General features: G+C 37.7%; 1 protein-coding gene across 2 annotated transcripts; it reads right to left on the reverse strand.

Annotated features, from left to right (window-relative positions):
• Positions 1-1,195: 1,195 nt before the first annotated feature.
• Positions 1,196-20,291, reverse strand: NSUN7 (NOP2/Sun RNA methyltransferase family member 7). 2 transcript variants are annotated; one of them, XM_053975352.1, is made up of 12 exons: positions 20,173-20,291; positions 16,685-17,044; positions 16,099-16,157; positions 14,620-14,750; positions 13,302-13,454; positions 11,830-12,013; positions 10,058-10,268; positions 9,309-9,452; positions 8,656-8,757; positions 8,025-8,142; positions 4,680-4,797; positions 1,196-2,628 (listed from the first exon to the last, which is right to left on the reverse strand). In XM_053975352.1, exons 2-12 carry the CDS (start codon positions 16,995-16,997, stop codon positions 1,990-1,992), a joined length of 2,172 nt encoding a protein of 723 aa, XP_053831327.1. In that variant the 5' UTR covers positions 16,998-17,044; positions 20,173-20,291; the 3' UTR covers positions 1,196-1,989. The 2 variants fall into 2 exon arrangements, with proteins under 2 accessions (XP_053831327.1, XP_053831328.1); XM_053975353.1 differs by lacking the exon at positions 1,196-2,628 and having other exon boundaries at positions 4,684-4,759.
• Positions 20,292-23,165: the final 2,874 nt, after the last annotated feature.

A 23,165-nucleotide genomic window follows, 5' to 3' on the forward strand; every position in this document is an offset into this window, starting at 1 on the left:
GGACATCATGACACATATTACGTAAGTAGCCCAGAAATTCTGCTATTAGAGACATGTATGTTGTTTTACAAGTAATTTTAACTTTAATAATGAATGATACAGATCTTGATTTTTTTAAAAAAATCATTCTTTAACTGCAGAATCTCTTAAGTTTACTTTAAGCATTTCACAACCATATTGGGAAAAAAAATATCTCTATAGTGTCCATTCCTTCCATCCAATATGCAGAATCTCTCCTCCTCCTAGATGGTTTTGAAATAAAACAATTTTTTTTTTCTGGTTCTACACTTGGCATGTGTACAGGTCTAAATCTATCCTTACAAGTTTGTTCAGAAATAAGAGTAGAGTTCACTGTGTTACTGGAACAGGTAAGGAGCATGGATTGCTCACAGGAATATGCAGAAGGTGAGGGATGTATAGTACAGGACAGCTGGCTCAGGTTAAAACGCTGAAAGAAATTTTCATTGATTCAGTGAAGCAAGGATATTTATCAGATGAACAAGAGCCAGCTGTCTACACTGCTAGGGTAATATCATTCACATCCTTTCTTAAAAAGGTACTGCTGATCCAGTGACACTGGTGTGGGTGAAGACGAAATAGAGATGTTATAACATTTTCTCTAAATCCAGACTTGTATGTCAAATGGGTTAAGTTCCACACTATAGTGGTGATGCTCCTGGCAACACTCTTCCCAAGTATCTGAAATGGTTGCCTAGAGGAAAATTTCTGGGTCACAGATACCTTTGTCTTTCTGTATTGTTGTGCTGTCTCTTTCATTTTTACAAGTTCTAGATACAAATCAGATTTATTGTTAAAAGTATCTCTGTGCCTCCTTTTATCTTCTACTCAGATTACAAGACAGTTGTAGATATTTTACAGTTATTTTATCTTTGCTAGCAAAAGGGAGCAGCTTAGAAGCCCACAGCTGTTTACAAATACAGCTACTCTTTGTCCAGTCATTATTCAGCGGATTAGCAATAACACTTATAAAAATGTTACTTTGTCAGTAGCAGCTCTTTTCAACTAAGAACTGTTTATGTTAAGAAATAGATAAAAAGCAGTTATGAACCATAACATAGTCTGATGTGACATTATGATGACAATTCAGTGTTTTTAACATGAGAATATTTGATCTATTTTTCACTGTTAGTTACTTCAATGAACACTTAAGAAGAAACCAAGACAACACATACTAGAAAGCCTATGCATGGGCTTTAATGTACTTGGCCAGTCTCCTGTACAAAAATTCACATCTACTTTTAGAAATACAAGGCTTATTTTCCATGGAAAAGTGGAAACTCACAAAAATGGTATCTAGCACTTGTAAAGAAAAGCCACTTAAAAAAATTCAGTCTCACTTTAAAAACATCAATTTGAAACTGATTACCTGTACAGGTTTAGATACAGTGAGGGGTTGGGTGTATGATTTAACTTGTCACTTCAAAGTGTATAGCAAGAGGCTATAGTTTTTTGACCTCACTTCCCCCAACAATCTATCAGCCTTAGGCAGCTCCATTCACTTAAAGTGTGATTACTGGATGAAAAGTTACTATCTAACATGGATGTTTCTATATATCTAGCACATAATATATCTTTCCCAAGGCCAGATTATCCTTGCATAAATATATGTAATTTAAGCCTATTGATTAATATACAGGAATCTTTAATTTCTTTACAAAGGGAGGCCAGAGTCTGAAGGTTCATACAGCCAACTTGGCTTGACCATTTTTGACCAGGGTGGTGTAAATATCCAACCAGCTGGACACTGTACTCTGGCCATGAAAGCAATGTTAAGTCGATACCCTGGGCTTGTTTCATTACGAGCTTTCATATGGTGTTATCAGTGAAGGCAAAGTGATTGTCAGGGACTTCAGTACAACCCTGTTCTCTTCTGCACGTGCCTTTTGAGCAGGTGTCTGTCTCTCGTACACCTTGCCCAGAGGTGACAGATGAGATGTACTTTCAGTGCACTTTCAGTGGGGCTGTGTGTCAGTCAGCGTTCACAGATTTCTTCAGCTCAACACGACTGTCTGTTCGGGGCACGTTCTTTTGCTGTGTGTTACTGACTGCTTTAGACGTGGATGTGCTGCTGGCTTCTTTAGCCATGGATACGTTACTGGCTGCTTTAGATGTGGATGTGTTACTGGCTGCTTTTGTCTGGTGCATGTTCTTTTGTTGTATGTTACTGGCTGCTTTTGTCTGGTGCACGTTCTTTTGTTGTATGTTACTGGCTGCTTTCTTCCCATGCACAGTCTTCTGTGGTGTGTGACTGGCTGCTTTTTTCCCGGGCACAGTCTTTTCTGGTGCATCACTGGCTGCTTTTGTGGGGCACACATGTTTTTCTTGTATCTTATTGGTTGGTTTTTTTGGGCACACATGCTTTTCTTGTATCTTATTGGCTGCTTTAGACACAGGAACTTCAGCCTTAACATCAGCTCCAGTATGGTGGTGAAGGAGTTTTGCAGCTTTTGGCTTACTATCACTAGCAGTAACCTTACGTCTACGTTGTTTTACTTTCTGCTTTTTCACCTCTTCTTTTGGTTTTTCTTCAACAATGCCATCTAGTAGAGCTTTTGCTGCAGCAGAAGCCAAAATGTCTTTAGCAGACACTTTTTTAGAAGTATCTTTCTGAAAATTTCACAGAAAACAACAGTGAATTTAAGCCCCAATACAGAGCTTCTCAGAATTTACTCCATGAGAAAAAGAGCAGAATCTAGCAGAAGGACTTAAGTCATGTGTGATAAATGCTAACCAAATTATTTATTCACAAAATTAAGAACTTGACTTGTGTAAAGAGGTACTGGAGCATTTGCTCTTCAGAGGCTTTCTTCTCTACTGACCCGAAGAGGGGAAACTCAGTTCTGGGTTCTGTAATGTGTGTCTGACGTGTGTTTAACCCCAGCTGGTTCCAAGCCCCACACAGCCGCTTGCTCAGTCCCCCACCAACAGGATCAGGGAAGGAACTGGAAGAGTTCCTAAAAGCTAGGGAACTCCTGGGTTAAGATAAAGACTGTGGTTCCCTGGAAAGACCAGTGCCATTACTGCAAAAGTCCTCCCTTCCTCCTCCTTCCCCCCACTTTATACAGTGAGCATGATCTCAAAAGGTCTGGGATATCCCTTTGGTCAGTTTGGGTCACCTGTCCTGGCTGTGTCTCCTCCCAGCCTCCCACACACCCCCAGTCCCCTCACCAGTGTGGCAGTATGAAAAACAGAAAAGGCCTTGGCTCTGTGTAAGCCCTGCTCAGCAATAACAAAACCACCTCTATGTTGTCAACCCTGTGTTCAGCACAAATCCAGAACTCAGGTCCACACCAGTCATTGCGAGGAAAATTAACTCCACCCCAGCCAAAACCAACACTGACCTGGTCTGTAATGTGCCTGTAAGAACAAAGCATCCATTTTTTGTGTGTGTGTGTGTATCAGAAAATACTGAAATTTCAGTAACATTAAATATGAATAATTTTCACAGTAATGAAAGTTCTTGCTCATAATACGTAAGTAAGGAACTCTCAAACTAGGAACCAGGTCAACATCCAAGTATATAGAGAGAAACTATGGGGGAGAAACTGTTTACAACTAGCTAAGAAGAACGTTTCTGTAAACAAGGAATTTCAGTTTAAATTGTAAGTACATGTTTTCTACTTTGTGGAAAATGTTCATTTGCTGAATCACCTAAAAATTGGCCATTGGAGCAATTGCTTCTTTGTATTAGAATTTGACCCCAAAAAATTACTTGAATTAACTACCTGCAACAGAAGTGTTTGTTTCTCTGGAGAGAGACAATATGGTGGAGAGATGCACATAACATGATTAACTGAAACTCAGACCAAGTTAAAAATATTTAATATTGTAAAGAAAGAGGTCAATAATAGGTAACTTGAAGGACTTTTCATATGTTATTCTCTTACTTTTAATAAAATCTAACTTCCCCCAAGAGGCCAGCTTCTTTCAAGCACTGTAATTGCAGTATGACAGAAAATGGTGCAAATAACCAAGTAAGATCTCCTATCTTTAATTTGCAATGAAATTGTGATTATTTCTTCCCCTCAGCCCTTCCACTTTTGATGGAAAAAATGTGTGTTTCTCTTAGAGACAAGAGGAAAATGTTGATGCTCAGAGATGCAAACTAGCCCTTTAAGGCCTTTCCTCAGGAATAATGCCAAGACTTTTCTGTTTACTCAGCAAAAGTGTCCTGCCTTTCAAACTGGATTTGCATATGCCTTAGTTTGGAAAGGAAGCATTTTCATACTTATTTAATTCAAATTATAATAGTGTCACCCATAGGGATTAAGATTTCAGCTGCTTGGATACTGGAAAACCTTGGTGAAACATGTAACAAACACTAGATACCATTTATCCTGAGTCTAATCAAGCTCTGTATTTCATTCCAAAGTGTGATAACAGCAATGTATTTCTTCTAGATCTTGCTGGCACTAACTTGGATCAAGGGTCTGCTCTGATCACGAGCTCCAGAAGAACAGGCACATCTTTTAAACCTGTGATCAGTATAAAACCGAAGAAGTGGCACATTTCAACTGCTCACCTGTCTTTTGGTCTTAAGACAACTAAAAAGCAGCCAGGAATTTTATTTCAAATGTTCCATTTTGTTTATTCTTCTGTGGAAAGTTGTAGTATCTTCTTCTATGAAGTGATTTTAAATAGTTATTTTCATAGCTTACCTCTCTTTCTAGAACAGCTAGGAAACAACCACTGGAAATTTCTGATGGCTCCATTTTGAAAAACATTTCAGTGGAAGACTCTGAATCAGAGCAAGAAGAAAAAATAGAAGGAATAAGCCTGTAAAAAAGAAATGGAAGACCAGAAAATAATATTTAGGAATACAAAAGGAAATAAACATGGATACATTAAGAGTAATTTTCAAATTACGTCTTTCAATAACATAGCTTTGTCATAATTTTTAAAAACTGCAATTCAAGAAAGGCATGAGAATTCATCTCTTTAGAATTGAGTGGGATTTTTCCATTTTTTTTCAGTAATTCTTTTTTTTCCCCCAATTATTAAGTATATTTATTACCAGATAATAAATACATAATATAACAATGAAAAACTGTGTTCTTTCTCATGCGTGCAATTATTGAGTTATCAAGTTGTCCCTGAAGTTGGGGAATAGTCTGAAAACACTAAGGAGCTTGCAGAAATTGTAGAGGTGTTAACTTCAAGTTATAATAATAATAGTAATAATAATAATAAATATAATAATAAATACCTATCTAAGCTAAAAATCTTAGGTTAGGAAAATTTGCTATTTGTTCTAATTGAGGGCTTTTTCTCCAATATTACAGTGCATCACTGGGGAGGGAAGAACTAGCCTCTTCTCCTGTTCTTCTTGAATTCCAGAAATGCCTGGTTGTTATAAAGCAGTCTCAAGGACTTGGCTCATAAGGCTGGCAAACTAGTACTAAGCTGTCTCAGTACAGAAAAACACTATCAAAATGCCCTTTTGTAAGTATATCTCCCTCCTCTTCACTGAGGACTGTAAGATAGAGTCCTACTCATAAATGCTCCACTAACCCTCTGATGACAGAGCTTTATTCAAAGATGGTTACAGAGAAATGTATTCAATATTTGAAAGCAATATCCTGATTTGGCTGGCTAGTTCACTTTTAATGGGAAGTCTGCAAAACTTTTTGTTTCCAAGTTCTCACTATGATCTGAATTTTTTTTCTGTGTTCCTTGGAACTTGATAAAAAGAGGCTACAAGGCTCAAATCCTCCTCATATTACTAAATAAAACTCTTATGTCTTATGACACAGATTTTTGATTTTAGATAAGCTTATTCAATGGGAAAAAAACTCAATGGTAATCTTTTGTTGATGTATACAAGTTACTGTTCACCAGAAATCCCTTCAATGACCCTAAAAAATTATGCAGAAATTAATTTAAATATGATACGCCAAAGCAAAATGCCCAAGTGGTTTAGACTACTCTATACACACCTGTTTGCCATGTGTACCCTCACTTTAGATAAAGCTGTTGCTGTAAACTGTCATATCCTGAAGGTAAGTTCAGCTTAACCTGTGCAAACATGTTTGAAACCACCTTTAAAACTGCACAGCCCTAAGACCAGCTGTGTGACCCCAAACTCCAATAGAGCCTTATTTTGTTTGGCACCATTTCAGTACTGCAGAGTAATTCCAAAAGATAAAATGCACATAAGCAAAAATGTTGTAAGAGTTTCCTGAAAGCCCTCAATTTTCTTGGAAAAGGCAATTAATATTCAGTAGATCTTTGATGATCATACAACATGTTTTATTATGACTTGTCTCTCAAAGATACTACTGTGAACGTGGGGGCTAGTAACTGCAACAGCCTTTCATTCTATACTGCACTGGTTTAGTCAGATAAGTTCTCTAATTAATTCTAAGAAAAGTGTAAAAGGAATTTTTCTAAGTAGTGCAGGCATCTTAAATGGCTTGAGCTTTCATCTTAAGCATAATCACTCAGTATATTTTATTTATGGCGTTCTATTACTGCTCTGTTTGTGCTGATTACCAGCAGCTCTAGTGTAGCAAGGACTACAATGAAACATCCAAGATATGGCATGACAGCGAAGGAGGAACTGAATCTGAAATTGTCATTCATGAAGTTCAATCAATCATCACTCAGAAATTTGCTCAGGTCTGAAAAAATCCTACTGTATTTTTATTGTCCTTTTCTTATCATCCAAGATTGCCTTTTTGAAAGTGTAATATGATTTAGTGGTTTGACAACATTCATGATGCTTCTGCAAAGCAGTGAACAGATTTTGGCTTGGCTTTGTGAGAGAGGTGTTTCACACAAGAGGGATTTTTAAAAAAAAATAATTAAAGCACCAGGAACTTTTTTTTTTAATAAAAAATATTTTATATGTTATGAATTTACATATTATTTATATTCAATAATTTAGAGACCATTACATTCCAAGGTCTCCTAAGTTCTCCGCATAGAGTAATAGCTGCACAGAGGTCAAGACAGACTCCAGAAAATTTCAAATTCCAAAAGAAAACACAAGCAAGAGGCCATAAATGCTTTTGATCTGGCACACCATCATTGACAAGACATACCCTCATTTCATCCCAATTGCTGTAAAAAAAAAAATCAAGCAGGCTGCTATTTTCTATCAGTGAATTTGAAGAAAGATGCACTTTGTTGCACTGTGTCTTATGAATAACATACAACTTTTAAACCTTTTTTGGACTGGCCACAGTTAATATTTACCATCTTAATCATGCAAAATTTACACTGAATACCTTGAGCCACAGTGCCTTTCCCTTTGATAGCCAGACTATTAACTAAAGTAATATAAAATCTAAAAATATAGTATTACTCTTCTGTGCTTTTTACAACATAAACTCTTTTAAACCTGCATCCTGTAGTCCACTATTGTATCCATGTGCAAGTGCCAACTGTTTGCATTTATGTGACTGAAAGGAAAATCCAGAAAATACCCATCAGTCTTTTAACAATTCCTCTGGCTGACAGGGGAGACAGCTAACAGGTTACATAGGAAGTATACAGCATACATACTTTTTTCATATATATTTGTATTTTCCATGATTGCACAGGATGATCTTTACTGTAGCCTGTCCTTCCCACAAGTCATTCATCTGAATACAGCAATGAGCAATCCTACAGCAAAGGGTTCTTATTCTTCTGTATGATTCTTACAATTTAATTTCTTTTTCCTTTGAAATTGATCATTCCACATCAGAAGCAGAGAGCATGCTAGTAAGTTAGTTTCATTCTCTGAATACTAATACAATAATAGCAATAGCTCTGTCTGAAGAATGTTATTTCCAACCAGTGATGCTTTCCTCCCATCTTAATTTCAGATGAACAAAAATATTAGATGAGAAAGTCAATAGAATACTGCTAAGTAATCTCATAAACAGAAAGAATGGCAGGACAGGCAGCAAAAGCTATTTTAATTTAATGCAAGATACATATCAGTCTAGGATAAGAATTATGCTACAATTTAAAGTCATACTTTAATTTTTCCACAGATAAAACTACTCATTCTGTACCTATATGGTCGTACTTTATCTCCCTCCACTCCAGATTCCAGTGCTTTTTTCACTACAAGTTCATTTTCTTCTGGGTAAATTGAGCAAGTGCAGTAAACAATACCTTGTACTTTGTTAACTACAAAACAAAACACAACTTTTTTATTCTTCAGATTCTTCATACTGACAGTGGTTTGGTAAGGATTAAAAGCATCATAAAAATTATGTCTCTTTTAACCTCTTGATCTCTAGTGTTTTTAAATAATTCAAATATTTTCAAATATTTGAAGATTTCAGCACAAAGTCAAAGCTGTCTCCAGTCTTTTCATACAGCTACCAAAGGAGAGAGGAAAAAAGTGGCAGCATGCAGATGGAGGGAGACTACACTGCAGGATTTCTAAAGCAGAGTGTAACTAAGCCATAAACCAGTTCTCTACACAATACCGAAGAGTATTATATTAATATCTGGTGGACACTAGGACATAGGAACACCTTCAGACTGGAGGAAATCATTGTTCAGGGAGTTTGGTAACATGCTTATTCTTAATTAATAGAGTAATTTGTGTATTTTTAACTATACTAGAACTGGTGATAATACAATGGAATTGATATCACAAAGTCTTCCCAGAAATTGGGAAACTAGCACACTCACATTTCAGTGCATGAATCAACTCGTTAAGCTGCCTCTCAGCAAGAATACTGAGTTTATCCTCAGACACAAATCCTTGGAAAAGGTCTCGTAGCAATCCTGCATCTAAAAGCAGAGAGCAGTAAATTTAGTCTTGCAATTTGTATTAGTGTCTGAAAATTCAGCTGTTTGCAGAAGCAGACCTGGTTATTACTGGTGCAGTGGGAAGATAGGCTTTACAAATTAGAATACTAAGGAGTGCCTGATTTATTTGCTTTACTTCTTTACCTGTAATTACTGGTGTCTCTTACTTGCTTCTAGTTAATGAAAATTGTACAGTGAAAGGACTAATACAAACAGTCAATAAAGGAATGTAATCAAATAGAAAATTATATACATATTGGTATCTTGAAATAAATTTTCTGCCTATAGTCTTTTTACTTTAAAAAGAGCTATACACTCTCTGCTCCCCAGAATCGCCCTCAAACTTTCATACTATCAACCTGAAGCAGTCATAGAATTGTGCAAATTAATTTATATATTTTATGGTAATTAAAATAAGGAAGGTTTCTTTAAAAAAATTATACAATTTACGGAAGCACCTGCACACTCCAGACCACAATACTTAAATATATTTCTACCAGAAAGCATGAGCTAGATATTGTATCAAAAGTTACCTCTGTGTTCACTTAAAATAAGCTCCATTGGATTGCCAGCACCCAGTCCAGAGCATTGTGGTAGCAGCAAAATAACTTTTGCCTTTTCAAGCCTTGAGTCTGTTGGCTGAAGCTCAGTAAAGTCTTCATGTAACAACCAAATATCTGAAAATCAAGAAAAACTCAACACTTATAGACTGCAAGTAAGCCTGCCTACAGGTGATAGAGGTGAAGAGACTGTGGTATTACATAGAATTCAACAGAGCTAGAGCCTGCTAGATTCAGAGTCTCCATTAGTATGGCCTATGGATTTCAAACAGATTGAAAGGCTGCATCTTCTACTGAAAAGACACTTAATGGGGTTGCAGTATTGCTGCATTCTGTTCTGATAGTGTCATCCAGGTAAACTGGACGAGTGCATGTGTTTTGGATTAACACTCTCAAACAGCTGGAAATCAGACTGAAAGCAACAGCCAGAATACCAAAAGTTCCCCGTTACCTGCTACACCAACTGCTACACAGTAGCTACTTCTACAGAAAACACCAATATTTCAGGAGCTTGCATCTATGATATGGTTAGACTGCAATTAACTTGACTGTAGCTGAAGAGCTATCAGCCCACCTTGTGACAAAAAAGTTCTTACTGCCATCCCCAAGCCTCCAAAGAGGGGATCTCTGAGTTCTGATAGAACTAGTCAATATTTACAGACATCACAAACTGTATCACTGTATTGCAATACTTCTTCAATACCAACTGTTTTAGCACCTACTTTTACATCCCATGTGACTGAAACTGTTCCTCAGTTCTTCTTCTTTTGCCGAAGATTTCACACCACAAACAAAAATTCTGGAGCTGCTGTCATTTGTCAGCACTGACATATGAGCAATGGTCAGATGGGAGCCTATGTGAGCAATTATAATGTCACCACCTTCACTCAACAGCGCCTGTGCAGAGTGTACAGCAAGGCTGCGAGACTTATCCTACAAAACAATGACACCAAAATTAAGTATGATAACTATCTTGCTTTCTGTGAATGCCAACCTTCTTCTCCAAATTAGGAAAGTCCTCCATTGTTTTCATAGGAAATGGAAAAGAAGGGAGGGATATTGGGGATACCTGCTAATACAGAATTAAATAAATTACAAAACCAAGCAGTCACTCAATAAATTTAAATAACTTAATTCTAAATAATATATGGAAAAGCCTAGCATCTATAGGTGAAAATAAAGTACGTATCATCCTCATAAGGAGGAACTCCTAACAACAGCTTTTTCCAGAAAAGACAAACTTTGGCCACGATTCAGGCAGAATTCATCCTCTGAGGCAGCTTAACAGAGAAATGCAAAACTATTCACATAGCTCTTAATGATAATTACATGAGAAATGTTGCCCTTGTAGATCAAAGATCAAGATTTTGCTGAAATTCGAACAACAGAGAGGCACATTGGAATGCAGAAAACACAGAGACAGCTCCACAAAAGTAAATGCTCTTGTACTACTGGTAAAAGAGAAAACTTTATCAAATTACTTAAAAAGGCAAGAAGTGAAGATATTGACCACAGATACCAGGTCTTGCACCAAATCTGACAAACTGATGATAAATGGAAAGGGAAAAAGAAAGTGCTATGCCTTTAAACTCACATAATTGTCTATACACACACAGCATTCAAGCACCATCCACCTCACCACAGAGATGGAGGTTTTGAGAGTTTGATTTACTCATTTTGAACACTTTTAAGTAATTACACTCAGAATTTGTTCCCATTACCTAGAGGGCTGTCTTCTATAGTTCTTTTCTCTAAGTACTGTATTTAAAATCTACAAACTGAAATGGAATATTGAATACTGAGTCACTTTTTAAGTTGAGCAATAAATTTTGAGGCTAAAGTTTTCAGAGATCTAGTGAAAATTCTGGTAGAAATGCTTCTGCTAGGCACTCAAGAATCATCAGACAGTTCAGGTAATTCATGGTTATGTTGCATGGTTACTGCAAATCACTGCTCTAGAACAGACACCTCCAACCAAACTTCACTGGGGAGTCTAACAATGGCAAGTCGGGAAAAAGACCAGTGGGGGTTATGGAGATCAAGGAACCACACTGCACAAAATACAAAGAAGTGTGATCATTCCATCACAAACATGTATTTGAAGAGGAAGAAATATAACAATAGCACATCACCATCTACTAACTGAAGGAAAGCATATGGACTTATATTGAAACTTTCCTCACATTTTCAGAAGTGAGACTGCTTCTTTTTGACCACTTTTTATATTTAGTTCAACAGCTCTAAGATTAAATTTAAAACATTCTACATAACTTAATTACAGCTATCAATTAAGCATTCACATTTGTATATTAAGTTTAGTAAGTGGATCAGTTTGTAACCTCATTATTACAAATGTCCAAAACCTTATGAGAGTTTGCCTGACTGATTTAATACAATAGTCACACAATACACAACCTCTTTCTAAAGCAAAGCAATTATTTCAATTATTTTATTATTTGCGGATCATCTGACTCAAGGCTGAACATCAACTCACCTGCAGTAAGAGTTTGCACTCTGCAAAAAGATCTAAATTAAGCAGTTCTTCTCTAAGAGAGGAAGGAAAAACCAATACATCATGGCAATGTTGGTCCACAGCATACGTGTAATGCTCAAAGTCTGACACAGAGTCAACCTTTGTGAATCCCTTCATCTCCAAATCTCTGATAACATCTTCAAGGCTGTTAACATACAATTCTGACCATTAAATATACAAGAGTTACTTAAGCAATATAGTTTTCACTGATTATAAGAATTTTTTACTTCTGTTAATGTGTGTATGTGTATATATATGCATACATATATAGGTATAAAATGCACACTGTCTAATGCAGGAGGGAAACTTACTCTCCTTTAGGCATGTAAGTTGTGGTTTGAAACACTTTAGTTAATAAGTCTGATACAATTAATTTAAAAAGGTATATGTCTCCAGAGGATGATTCAAAGCATCAAAACTGAAATATCCATGTGCTCAGGAGAGGCTGTAGTAAATTTACTGCTGATATGCTTTAGTTCTTTCAATTGCTTTCAATTGCTTTCAATATAGCCCAACTCACCAATAATTTTAATGGCTGACACTGAAAGAATCCTTGTGTACATGTAATGAAGGCATAACTGCTGAGGTTAGCAATTCAAATATCATAAAAATTTAAAGGTATATATAGCAAGAGATGTTTGTTAAAATGTTATTTCAGACAGTGCCATGAGTTTATACAGTACATTAAACATGAGATGAAAGGAACAGCTTTTATTTATTTCCTATTTAAGAGTTCTAAAGTCACACCTGAAATAAGGTACATTATTTTGAAGAGCCTATAACCTAAGCACTGAACACTGGTCCAAGACAAGAGTAGTAAAACAAAATTCTTGAAAATGTTATAAAATGGATTACCTGTCTAACAAAACAGATAACAGGATAATCTGGTATGGTTCATGTATCAGTTAGTACAGAACTGGGGACATCAGACTATTAAGATTTATAAAGAATATAAAGATTTTAAAATGTGTTTTTTAATTTCAAGTTTACATTATCCTTACAGAATAAACAGCTGTATTGTATTTTAAAGTATTGTGTTTTAACACCCTTTGCCAAGATTATGGTTTACACTAATACACCTGCTTTTAAAGACATTTTCTCTTATTTTCTGTCACCAAGTTAACTCACCCATATGTTTTCACCCACATGTTTTTTTCTAATTTTATTTCCTCACTTATTTGGTGAAAGACCCACACAAGCAACAGAACAGTAAGAAGAACTGTTTCAAAACAGTGTATAAATACCACTAATGCAATAGATAAAAACTACAAAAAATATATAACACAATGGCATTGCACTAAGCATAATTTTCCTGTAAGAATTTTTAATTACTGGTAAAAATATAATCTGGAAATTCTAAAACAAGTATGCAGCAAACTATATCGCTTCATATGCAAAAACATCAATATCAGATGATACTTTAAAGACCTTACCCAATTTTAAATGTGTTAATCCAAAAACAGACAGGTAAAGAAGAAGTCCTTTGTTCCTGCTTCGATATGGTTTCTGGTACAAAGTATTCAATTGAAAGAGCATCATATTTGATGCGACATCGTGCTAGTGCAGCTGCCAGTTTGGTCTTATACCTATAAAAAAGTCACAAGTTTAGTAGGTTTTATAAATGTTTTCATCAGCTTTTAGCATGCAACATTTCTGTTACAAAACCATCTTGCTCACAAACCAAATCCCAAAGGGACACGTTCTTCTGCAAGCTGCAACAGGAAAAAGTTACAGAACATTTACTACCCCAGACAACAGCAGATGCAAGGTGGTAGTCAATAGCTAAGGTTATTTTATTTAAATCAGGCAGGACTGCAATTATAGCAGGGGACTCTCAAATGCATCCATTTTCTCAGACAGCTAAAAAAAAAAATCTCAGTATGTTTTGGAACTGCAATGTGTGGAATACAACCATCAGATTCATTTGCATGTTTGAATATGTAAATACATACATGTGCAGAATGAGCATTTGATGAAAGCTGCCCCATAGCATGTACAAAAACAATACAAGTATGATGGCAACGAGGAGTCACTTTCATTATTATTACATGAAAATGTCTGAGAAAATATTTCCAGTCTTTTCTTCCCACAAGCTTCATGCTTATTCCTGAGACAAGATAATTCAAAATAAATAAAAATTGCTGGTGAACCACTTCAGATATCTTACTTACTGCCCTCCAGAAATACCTTACACTTAAGAGATTCACAAACTTTTTGGGCCATTCTAAATCCAGCAGCAACACAATTTTGTCTAATAAATGCCTTTTTAGTTAAACAAAATGTTGTTTGTATTTTGGTGGAAGAGATAATAAATATTAAAATGTTTCTGTATCCTGGTTTTTGTTCTAATTATTTAAAATAATAAATATTTAACAAAGCTTCATAGTAGAAATACTGCAAAATGGATAAATATTATTCCATTCCATGACCTCTTGATTCTTTTACACTTGCATTTATGAATATTTACTGAATATTTAATTTCCTTCCTAGAATTGTATGAAAGTTTCAACAACAGCAAAATAAGATAAGATGTCTGCAAAATAATCCACAATATAAGGGTGGTTTCTTACCTGTATTTTTCATAACTATATAAATATGAATGTTTGCCTCTGAACTAGTCTCTCATTAAAAAAAAGGCCCACAAAATTTTAAGGTGAAAGACAGGTTTAATAATTACCTTTAAAAGGCACTAATTATACAAATCTTCATTTTTGCTGATCTATAACAAAAAATAGCTCTTTGCACATATACCTGTATAAATAATGCCCTATTTCCTGAACTTCTGCTACAAGTTCCTCTTCAGCAAACATCTTTCGTTTTTTAAACTTTCGGTCTTGTAGGTCATAAAGCATCACAACAAGCAAGCTGGTTAACTCATCTGGCTGCAAGAGAAAAGCAACTGGCTAGAGAACGTGACCCAAAGCATACCTTATTTCTGCAGAAAGATCCATATCAAACAGCAGTCTTCCATGCAAAAGGCATTAAAAACCCTTAAATGCTTACTTGCAAGTATACGAAAGTAATTACTTGTGGAGCGTTAATAAAACACTTTTTAAAAAAATATTTTTTTAAAATTCAAATACATAACTTACAGGTTGTTTAGATTATCAAAATTAAAAATATTCTCTATGCACACAGATAAAATACTGTACCTTAACTTCCAGTGTTATCAGAATTGAAACTTTGGAATTATTTTCTCTTAATAAAGTAGTTTGTTAAATAGCTAAGCTACAAAAACTTCTCATCTATCAATTCCTCTCTTGTGGGATTCTTCCATACGTAGCATCCGATACACTCAGTGATAATAACCCTTCTGCTTGTGGGATACATAAAAAACCTCCTTTCTCTGTCTAAATGTTTAAACCAGGGAGCATCTTCTGCTTAAGGACAATAATTTCTTCATTTAAGTTATTCCTGTCTGCCTCTTTCCATGAAATTCTTACAGTTACTATGCCTTCTCAAATTCTCACCTTCTCACAGATATGACCAAAATTAGTTAGAAAACTCAAGTTATTTGGGAAATATCACCAAACACAAGACGTTAGCATAAAAGTCTTGCTTCCTTACAAAAACAAGGCAAAGATAACAGTGGTAGATCATTTGCCTGCTCATATCAACCTCCACAAACTGTATCAGCTCAAGTTTATCTTGCAATTTTCAAAGGCATCAAAGACAAAACTGGAAGGAACAGCAGAATATTCAGCCAGCTCTAGAATTTCTTTCCATATTAAAGCAGGAAAGCATGTTGAGAGAGTAAAATGGACCAGTTTTTGCCAGTATTACATTTGTACACAGTACTGTTTGCCCAGCAAATGAACCATGGGGTCAATGCATTTTTGTCTGTTTTTTATCACTCCATGTTTTCCAACTCCCAAGGATTGGAAGGGAACATTCTTTTCCCCTGCTCACAAGGGGACACAGCTGGGAAGGAAATCACATGGACATGGACAATATCACCGAGCAAGTACTATGCTGCAGTGAAGTTCATGGCTCGCTCTCCCAGCTTCTCTCTTTGAAGGTTTTGACTTCCAGCAATCAGAATCCCACAACAGGCTTTGGAGATGGATGCTTTAGACAACTATGTAAGAAGGTCAGCAATATTTCAGTCTAAGGCTGTCATGTAGTTCAAAACAACCCAGGTTGTTTTGAAGAACGTCTTAGAATCCTCAGAAAAGGTACTAATTACATCAACACAGAAAACAAAAATGCCCCACAAAAATGTTCACTTACTATTGAGTAGCATGGGTAAACCTTACTATCTAACAATATTTCTTCAAGAAGATCTTGATCTGTAAAAAGAAGAAAATGTTGACAGTTTATGCCACTCTCTAGAAGATTCTATGGAAGTCACTAAACTGTAATTTTAAACATCATGAAAATTGAGGGCAAATTCAATCACCAACAGTAGCAACCCTATGTAATTCATTTACATGAAAAACAATAGGCTTTCAATGTTTGATTTCACAAATACTAATAACACTTAGCTATATTGAAATATTTGAGGGATATGAGTAATCTAGTAAATATATATATTCATCCATAATTTGGATCTGAAAAGAACCACTGAGATGAGCTCAGCTGGTCAGAGCAACCACCAAGGTTGTGGATTCAATCCCCTTATGGGCCATTCTTGATTATCCTTGTAGGTGCCTTCCAATTCAGAATATTCTGTGAATTTGTGACTCTGTAATAACCTGAAGTTTAAAAAAAAATTCCCTGGATCTCTGCTGTCAGGCAGACACGGAACATTTCTTTTTCCATGTTTTCTCTGCTGCATCATTTCTGTTAGCAATTCCTGGGTAAGTTTTGTACTTACATTTTAGAGCATTGAAAGCCAGTTCATAAGATACACGCCTGGAATGCTCATCTTTAAAAGCCACCATGGGAGATTCAGAGTTGTCGCCATACCGCACCAGGATTCTACCCGTACTCTTTTCAGTACGAATGCCTTGAAAAATCTTAGCTGCATTTATGTATATGGAGTCAGGATAGCCATTCTTCCCAATCTGAGTCACTGCTCTTTTTTTAACAGATCCCTTTTCATCCGAAATTTTCATTTCACTCAAGACTGAAGTACCATTTATAACATCCACATGTGAAGACACCAAATTACTTTCAGAATCTGGCATTTTTCCAGTTGCTGACTGTGTAAGTGCAAGTCACAATCCTGCTGCCTCTGCAAAAAACAAAGTTTGTATTGAATAATGAAATTTTCTTTCACTAGAATACACTTTTCCCTTCCTTTTAGGGTTTTCAATTGTCAGGCTCTAATCTTGCAAATACATATATATGTGTATCATCTGTATTTCTGTACATCTATCATCTTACACATCATAGAGAAGTATTTATAAGGGTTTTCTTACATTATTTGTTTTCACCAATGCACATGCAAAGACTGGTTACTTGTTTCAAAAAGGCTAGTGCTTTACAATCACCGGTCCTTCACGGAGCATACACACGTATCTGATTATCTGTGTCCAATAAGAACCATTATAATTGCAGCCAGAATAGCACCTCTTACTAGGAATTCCCCTTTAATAGAAAAGGCACCAAAATTTCAAAGCAGACATCATGTCTTCCAAAGAACCATCTCAAAAAGAGCTGCAGTAAACTCCAAATGTTTGTCCACTAAACTGCATATCTGTTCTTAAAAGTGGAAAACAGAGATCACCTAAATGTTACTGTATTTAATGTATTACCTAAGCACAATTTAAAATGCAGGAAGTCCATTCTGAGACTCTCTAGATAATACCTCTCTAGAGGTATTATCCAACTCTCTCTAAGCCCATGTGCTTTTCTTAAATTTTCCACACATCTTACATTAACATATCTAAAAATTACCTTCCCCAGAGGTGGAATAAGGCTTCAAGAAAATGAAAAAGTCCCAGAGTTAGTTGAATGCAAAAATATTCTAAAGTTCCACATAAAACATACCTAAAGTATTGGATTTACCCTACTTGCTCTGGTTGTTATAACATGCATTTATGATAATGCCTGGAGATGCAGAAGTCATATTAACTGTTCAGAAGTGGGTTAAGCCAAAACAAATTTAAACACAGAACAAAGATCTAGTCTAACTAGTCTTCCTGCCTAGGAAAGAATAATACAAAAGAACTATGAAGAATTTAGTAGCTATAGCACAATAAGCTAAGCATGGATTTATACTGCCAAAGAATTCTGAGTATTTTAGGACTAATAGCACAAAATAGCAGAATTTGGTGAGGAGGGTGCCAGTTTAAAAATCAAGAAAAGAAGGTGCTATTCTGATCAAATGGAAGGCATCTTCTTTTTTGCTCTGTTTAGTTAATTACAACAATTCTCCAGCTTTTTCCCTGCACTCCCTAGCATCTCCTTTCCTGCCCCCCATCACAAAAAACCGTAGTGGCAATGGAGGATGGCAGCACACAGAGTTGGAGGGGCAAGGGGAGGGGCACAAACTGCTGCTTCTCCACCAGGCAGCCATGAAATGCTCCATGCTGAGCCAGCATTCCTCCATTCAAACTCCCTTTCCCAAACATGGGTGACACTCAGCCCATCTCTCCCCTCTCCTAGACAAGCACAAGTCAGTGTCTGACCAGCCCAGCATGCTCCACACAATGGACCAGTGTGGCTTCCTGAATTCTGGCAACTCATCTGGAGAAGGACACATCTCATTCTCCTTCCTCAGGATTTGCTCTCCAAAACTGAGAACTGCAAACCCTGCAGAAGCAACTCTTACTCTTAACTTTACAGAGGCCTCAGACAAACAGTTTCTTCTAGCAGGAGTTTTGCTCCAACATCCCCATTAAATGCAGCAGTATTTATTAAATCCATGGAGCGAACATAAATTTATTTTATGAAGCCATATTGAAACAGAACAAGCAGTGCTATCAAAAGGAAGCCCTATTCTCCACTAGAATGAAGCACCAAAACTAAACCAAATTGAAACACTTGCGCTTAGAAAGGGAAAAAACCCATAAATGCTTTCATGATCTTTTACACTATTTTGACCAGCAAACATACATCTCACAAAAACAGGGGCACCATCTCAGAGACCTGATACTCATATTCTTCTCCAGGTGAATGCAAATATTCCATTTTAGAATATGCAGCAAGTGAACTATGTCTATGGTGTAAGGACTTTGAAGATTTCTAGAGGTCCCAATTACTCTTTGTGACTTCTTTGCCAAAGCCATTTTTGCTGAGCCACAACACACACTGCTATTCGGATGATTTGATGAATATACTTTCCCAAAAGACAAATGTCATTCTAATAAAGATGAGATGCCAGTGTTCTGCCTTGTGCAGACACACTGCATATTTGCAACACTGTAAATCACAGTCTGATTTACTGAACGCTGTGCCAAGCAGAGGACACCAAGCTGGATTAATACAAAGCTCAGCTGGGAAGAGCTTCCCAGACAAGGGAGAAAAGATCCTGCTTTTGTTTGTGGATCTCAAGCAGATTGCTCAGTTGACAGGGAAAAAAAATACTCAAGATCCCAAGGTCTCCAAAACCAGAATGGCTTGAAGGATATCTCCAGCTTTGACTTAACAAACCCAAGCAGACAGAACTATGACATTTATTCATTGCACAGCATAATGATTCACACACACACATCCGCATAAAAATCACTAATTCTTTTGTTTATATACCAGTAAGTGTATTCTTCCCATTTCTTCAGTTATCACCTTCTTCAGTAGACTCTACAAATAAGGAAAATAGATAAAAAGAAAACAGCCCCACGGCACTTGTGTTGTATCAGGTACAGCAGGCAGCCTGACCACGCAGTTCCGATTCACATTAACAGGGACCCAGTGAGAAGCGGGTTCGCGAGCATGGACGTGGCTGCTCACACACCAACGAACAGTAAATCCTTGACAGCCGTAGATACACCGTGGTTTTCGTCTCACTAACTCTGTGGGGATACATGGCGGCATCTGCTTCCCACCATCACTGCGACTGACACTGCGCCTCAAAGCCTCTGCTGTCCCCAGCTGCAGCCAAGCTGGAGGGCAGCGAACACCAGAGAGAGTCAGGGAAACAAGTCAGCCACCACACCATTCCCCTACTGCGCTTTATTTATAAGAAACAGCTGAACTCGACTCACAGAACAAGTGTGTGTGTGTGTGTGTGTGTGGGGGGGGGGGGGGGGGGGGGGGGGGGGGGGGTGGAAGCAGCTATTTCTTTGAAAAATCAGGCAAAGCGTTCGTTCATTGAAACACTGCCCGGAAAGGCCCTGAAACGCAACCAGCTTCCCAAAGCCGCGCGGTCGCGGGCAGCGCCACTGCCCTCCGCCTGGGCAAGGGCCGCGGGGCACGTACCTGGCCGGGCTCCTGCGGCTCCCTCGGGGCGCTACGGGCAGAACTGCGGGCACCACCCCCGGGCCCGTGCCGGGCACGGATCGCCCCATGCCGGGCAGGGCAGCGGGGCCCCGGCACGGCCCGTGGCCGCACCCGCCCGGGCCCGCCGCGGCCCACACGCACCGCGGAGCCGCTGCGGGGGGCCGGGGCGCCGCCACCCGCCGTGCTCGGGCGGGGGCTCCGCCCTCGTACGTGGCCTGGCAGCCGGGCTCCATCCGCTGGGGCCAGGCCGAGCCCCCCGGCCCCGCGGCATCCACCGGGGCCACAGAACGCCCGGGCAACGGCACGCACGGGGGCTGGGGCGGAGAAGCGCTTCCAGAAGTTTCCCTGAACGAACCTCTAAGAAAATCCCTTCGCGGGAGCGAGAGCTGCTCGCACGGTCCTTTTGGAACTTTGGTTTGTTGGGTTTTTTTTAAAAAAACCCTTTTGTTAAAAAAAAAAAAAAAAAAAAAAAAAAAAAAGTCCAAACAGCATTAATTGTCGCAAACTCCAGGGGCACGTTTACAGCCAAGTGTTACCGACACTCACAGCATCGAAACGCCACTAGTGACAGGACTGGAACTGCCCAGAGTACAGGAATAGCCCCAGATAAGGAGCTGGGGTTTCGCTTGCCCTTGAAATTGTAATGTTTTAGCTGTCTCAGCCTCTGCTTTTATTCAGAGTTTGAAAACATAATTGAAACATGCTTTAAAGTGGTTTCCAATTGTTTTGTTTTTTAAAAAAGGGAAAATGGGAAAAAAATTATTGAAAATATTCCAATAATCAATGAATCAGCCATAACCTTTGTCAAAAACCAGAAATGCTTTTTCCCTGTGAAGTTTGTTCCTCTTACATCAATGCTTTCATGGACAACTTTAATTCTCCTGAATAAAGGGAAAGTCACTGTGATTCTGTTAAAATCTGTGATGACTTTGGTGTGTTATTTCTCCAACAAGATCCTGCCTAGTACCTCACAAAAGCGTCTGTCACGGGTACGAGTGCCCTTACACAGGGAAGATAGAAGTACAGACTTCTGCAGCAGGGCTGCACAAAAGCTAGGTAACCAGGGCTTTGGTATAAGTCGGCTGCACATTTGGTAAAGCCAAATGTATAGCTGTGTTTTTACAGATTGTGAGGTTACAGAGGTTTTGGGAACAAGCTGCATTGAAGCACGCAAGCCAGTGCTTGTTATTCCTGCCAAAAACTTGGGCGTTAGCCAGATCCCTTTCAGGTATCAATCTTATTCTGATAAGAATCTATCTAAGCAAACCAAATGTGACTCTATGCAACCACATGCATCAGGACTAGAAAATTCAGGGAGTTAAAAACAGTGCTTAATTTGTTGATGTCATCCCTCTGGTCTGGATCTGCTACGTGCTCCAGCACGGCTGGTCCAACTTTGACAGCAGCAATTAGTTATAAAGCGAGCCAAATATGCTGGGTAAACTTCGAATCCTTCCTGATAAATGGGCAAAATACATGTTTAATAGGTTGTGTGGATCAATAGGGCACTATGCTAGCTGCAGTATAGATAAAAAGGAATTTTTTGTGCTGGTTTTTCCATTTTGTCCAAATAGCTATGGCAGCTCTTTTAAAAAGACACAGCTGGAAATTGCTGCCCAAAGTCAATTTCATTTATGTGTACTAACATTTCACCTTCACTTTGAAGTACTTTATTGTGCTAAAATTTCTGCTAAAAATTTTCAGTACCTGAAGCTATTTGTCTTTTGAAAGAAATAAATATGTATTAGCACCACTATCTCATTTCCATTTTGTCTGTGACATTTTGATCTACTATCCCCACATAGGAAGCCCCTGTAAAACTCCTTCATATTTTAAGCTGGACTTTTTAGTCTACATGCTTTTAACTTATTCATGGACAGAGAAAAAAGGAAACAGTGTTCTGTTCCATCTGGGGCCTTTCTTCCCAGAGCTTAGGACACTCTGGAGTTGAGCAATCTCATTAGGGTTAATTTGATGCAAGCTGAAGTGGCTCACTGGCTTGCAGACTCAGCAAGAATGAAGTGCTGACAAAGTTAGAGTAGAACATTAAGAATGAGAATAAAAGATTAAATCTCACTTCCTTTCAGTGCAACTTGTAATATTTGAGTGTGTTTGTTAGGCTAAATAATGTCAGAGTTGGTAAGTTGTTTCATTGAAGGTGAGCAATAGAAAACCATTAGGCTGTTTTATGTAAGATAGTGGTTTAAACTATATCTAGTACTACTCAAGGACTGGATATGGTAAAACTTGAACTTGGTGGCTTGAAGATGACACAATGCATTGAGTTGATACTTCTGTGGGAGTGAGATCTTGCGCCTAAGTCACAGCTTTAATCTCAAGAGTCCACCTGCCTCTATTTGAAGCCAGGGATCTTTTTTTCCTATGTACATAATTTATCTGATTTTTATCTGATCATTTCCTCTGTATCATAAGGTCTTTCTGACATCATTTCTAATGCCTTCCCTCATCCTCAGTACTCTGAATACTCTTATGTATTGGCAAACTATCACATCTCATTGCTCCTCTCCCTCTGCAGATTGTTGCTGAACAAAAAAAAAAGTCAGTATATAATGACTTTTATAATAAGACATCATATTCCCTTCACACCTTCCCTTACAATCTTTTCACCAGTTATCCATCCATACAAGGACATTCTTTCGTACCCTTCTTATTTTGAAATTACAATCCCAATATAATAAATTATGCCATGGCAGAAAGATCAAAATCTGCCATACTGATCATGCCCACAAACATCCACCTGCTGATATTGTCCACGCTAATTTCTGAAACTCTCAGTTTCTCAAAAAATCAAGAAACATCAAATATTTGATTTTTCTAGGGAAGTGGCAGGTGCTGACATGGTATAGTAAAACCTAGGAGATCATAGGAGTTTCAATTCATCTTAGCCTTTTACATTATAGAAGTTTTGATTACTCATTGAATCCACAGGAGCTTGGGTTTAATGGCTTGTG

The sequence above is a fragment of the Vidua macroura genome, chromosome 4 (assembly GCF_024509145.1).
Source record: "Vidua macroura isolate BioBank_ID:100142 chromosome 4, ASM2450914v1, whole genome shotgun sequence".
Lineage (NCBI taxonomy): Eukaryota > Metazoa > Chordata > Aves > Passeriformes > Viduidae > Vidua > Vidua macroura.

What these genes read in the sequence shown, in the direction of transcription:
- NSUN7 (XM_053975352.1), bottom strand. Translation starts at nt 16,997, where the DNA reads ATGCCAGATTCTGAAAGTAATTTGGTGTCTTCACATGTGGATGTTATA. An exon ending in GGCTTTCAATGCTCTAAAAT is followed by an intron (nt 16,158 to 16,684) that starts GTAAGTACAAAA and finishes TTCTTTTTACAG; the next exon opens with ATCAAGATCTTCTTGAAGAA. An exon ending in AGTGCAAACTCTTACTGCAG is followed by an intron (nt 10,269 to 11,829) that starts GTGAGTTGATGT and finishes ATTGTTTTGTAG; the next exon opens with GATAAGTCTCGCAGCCTTGC.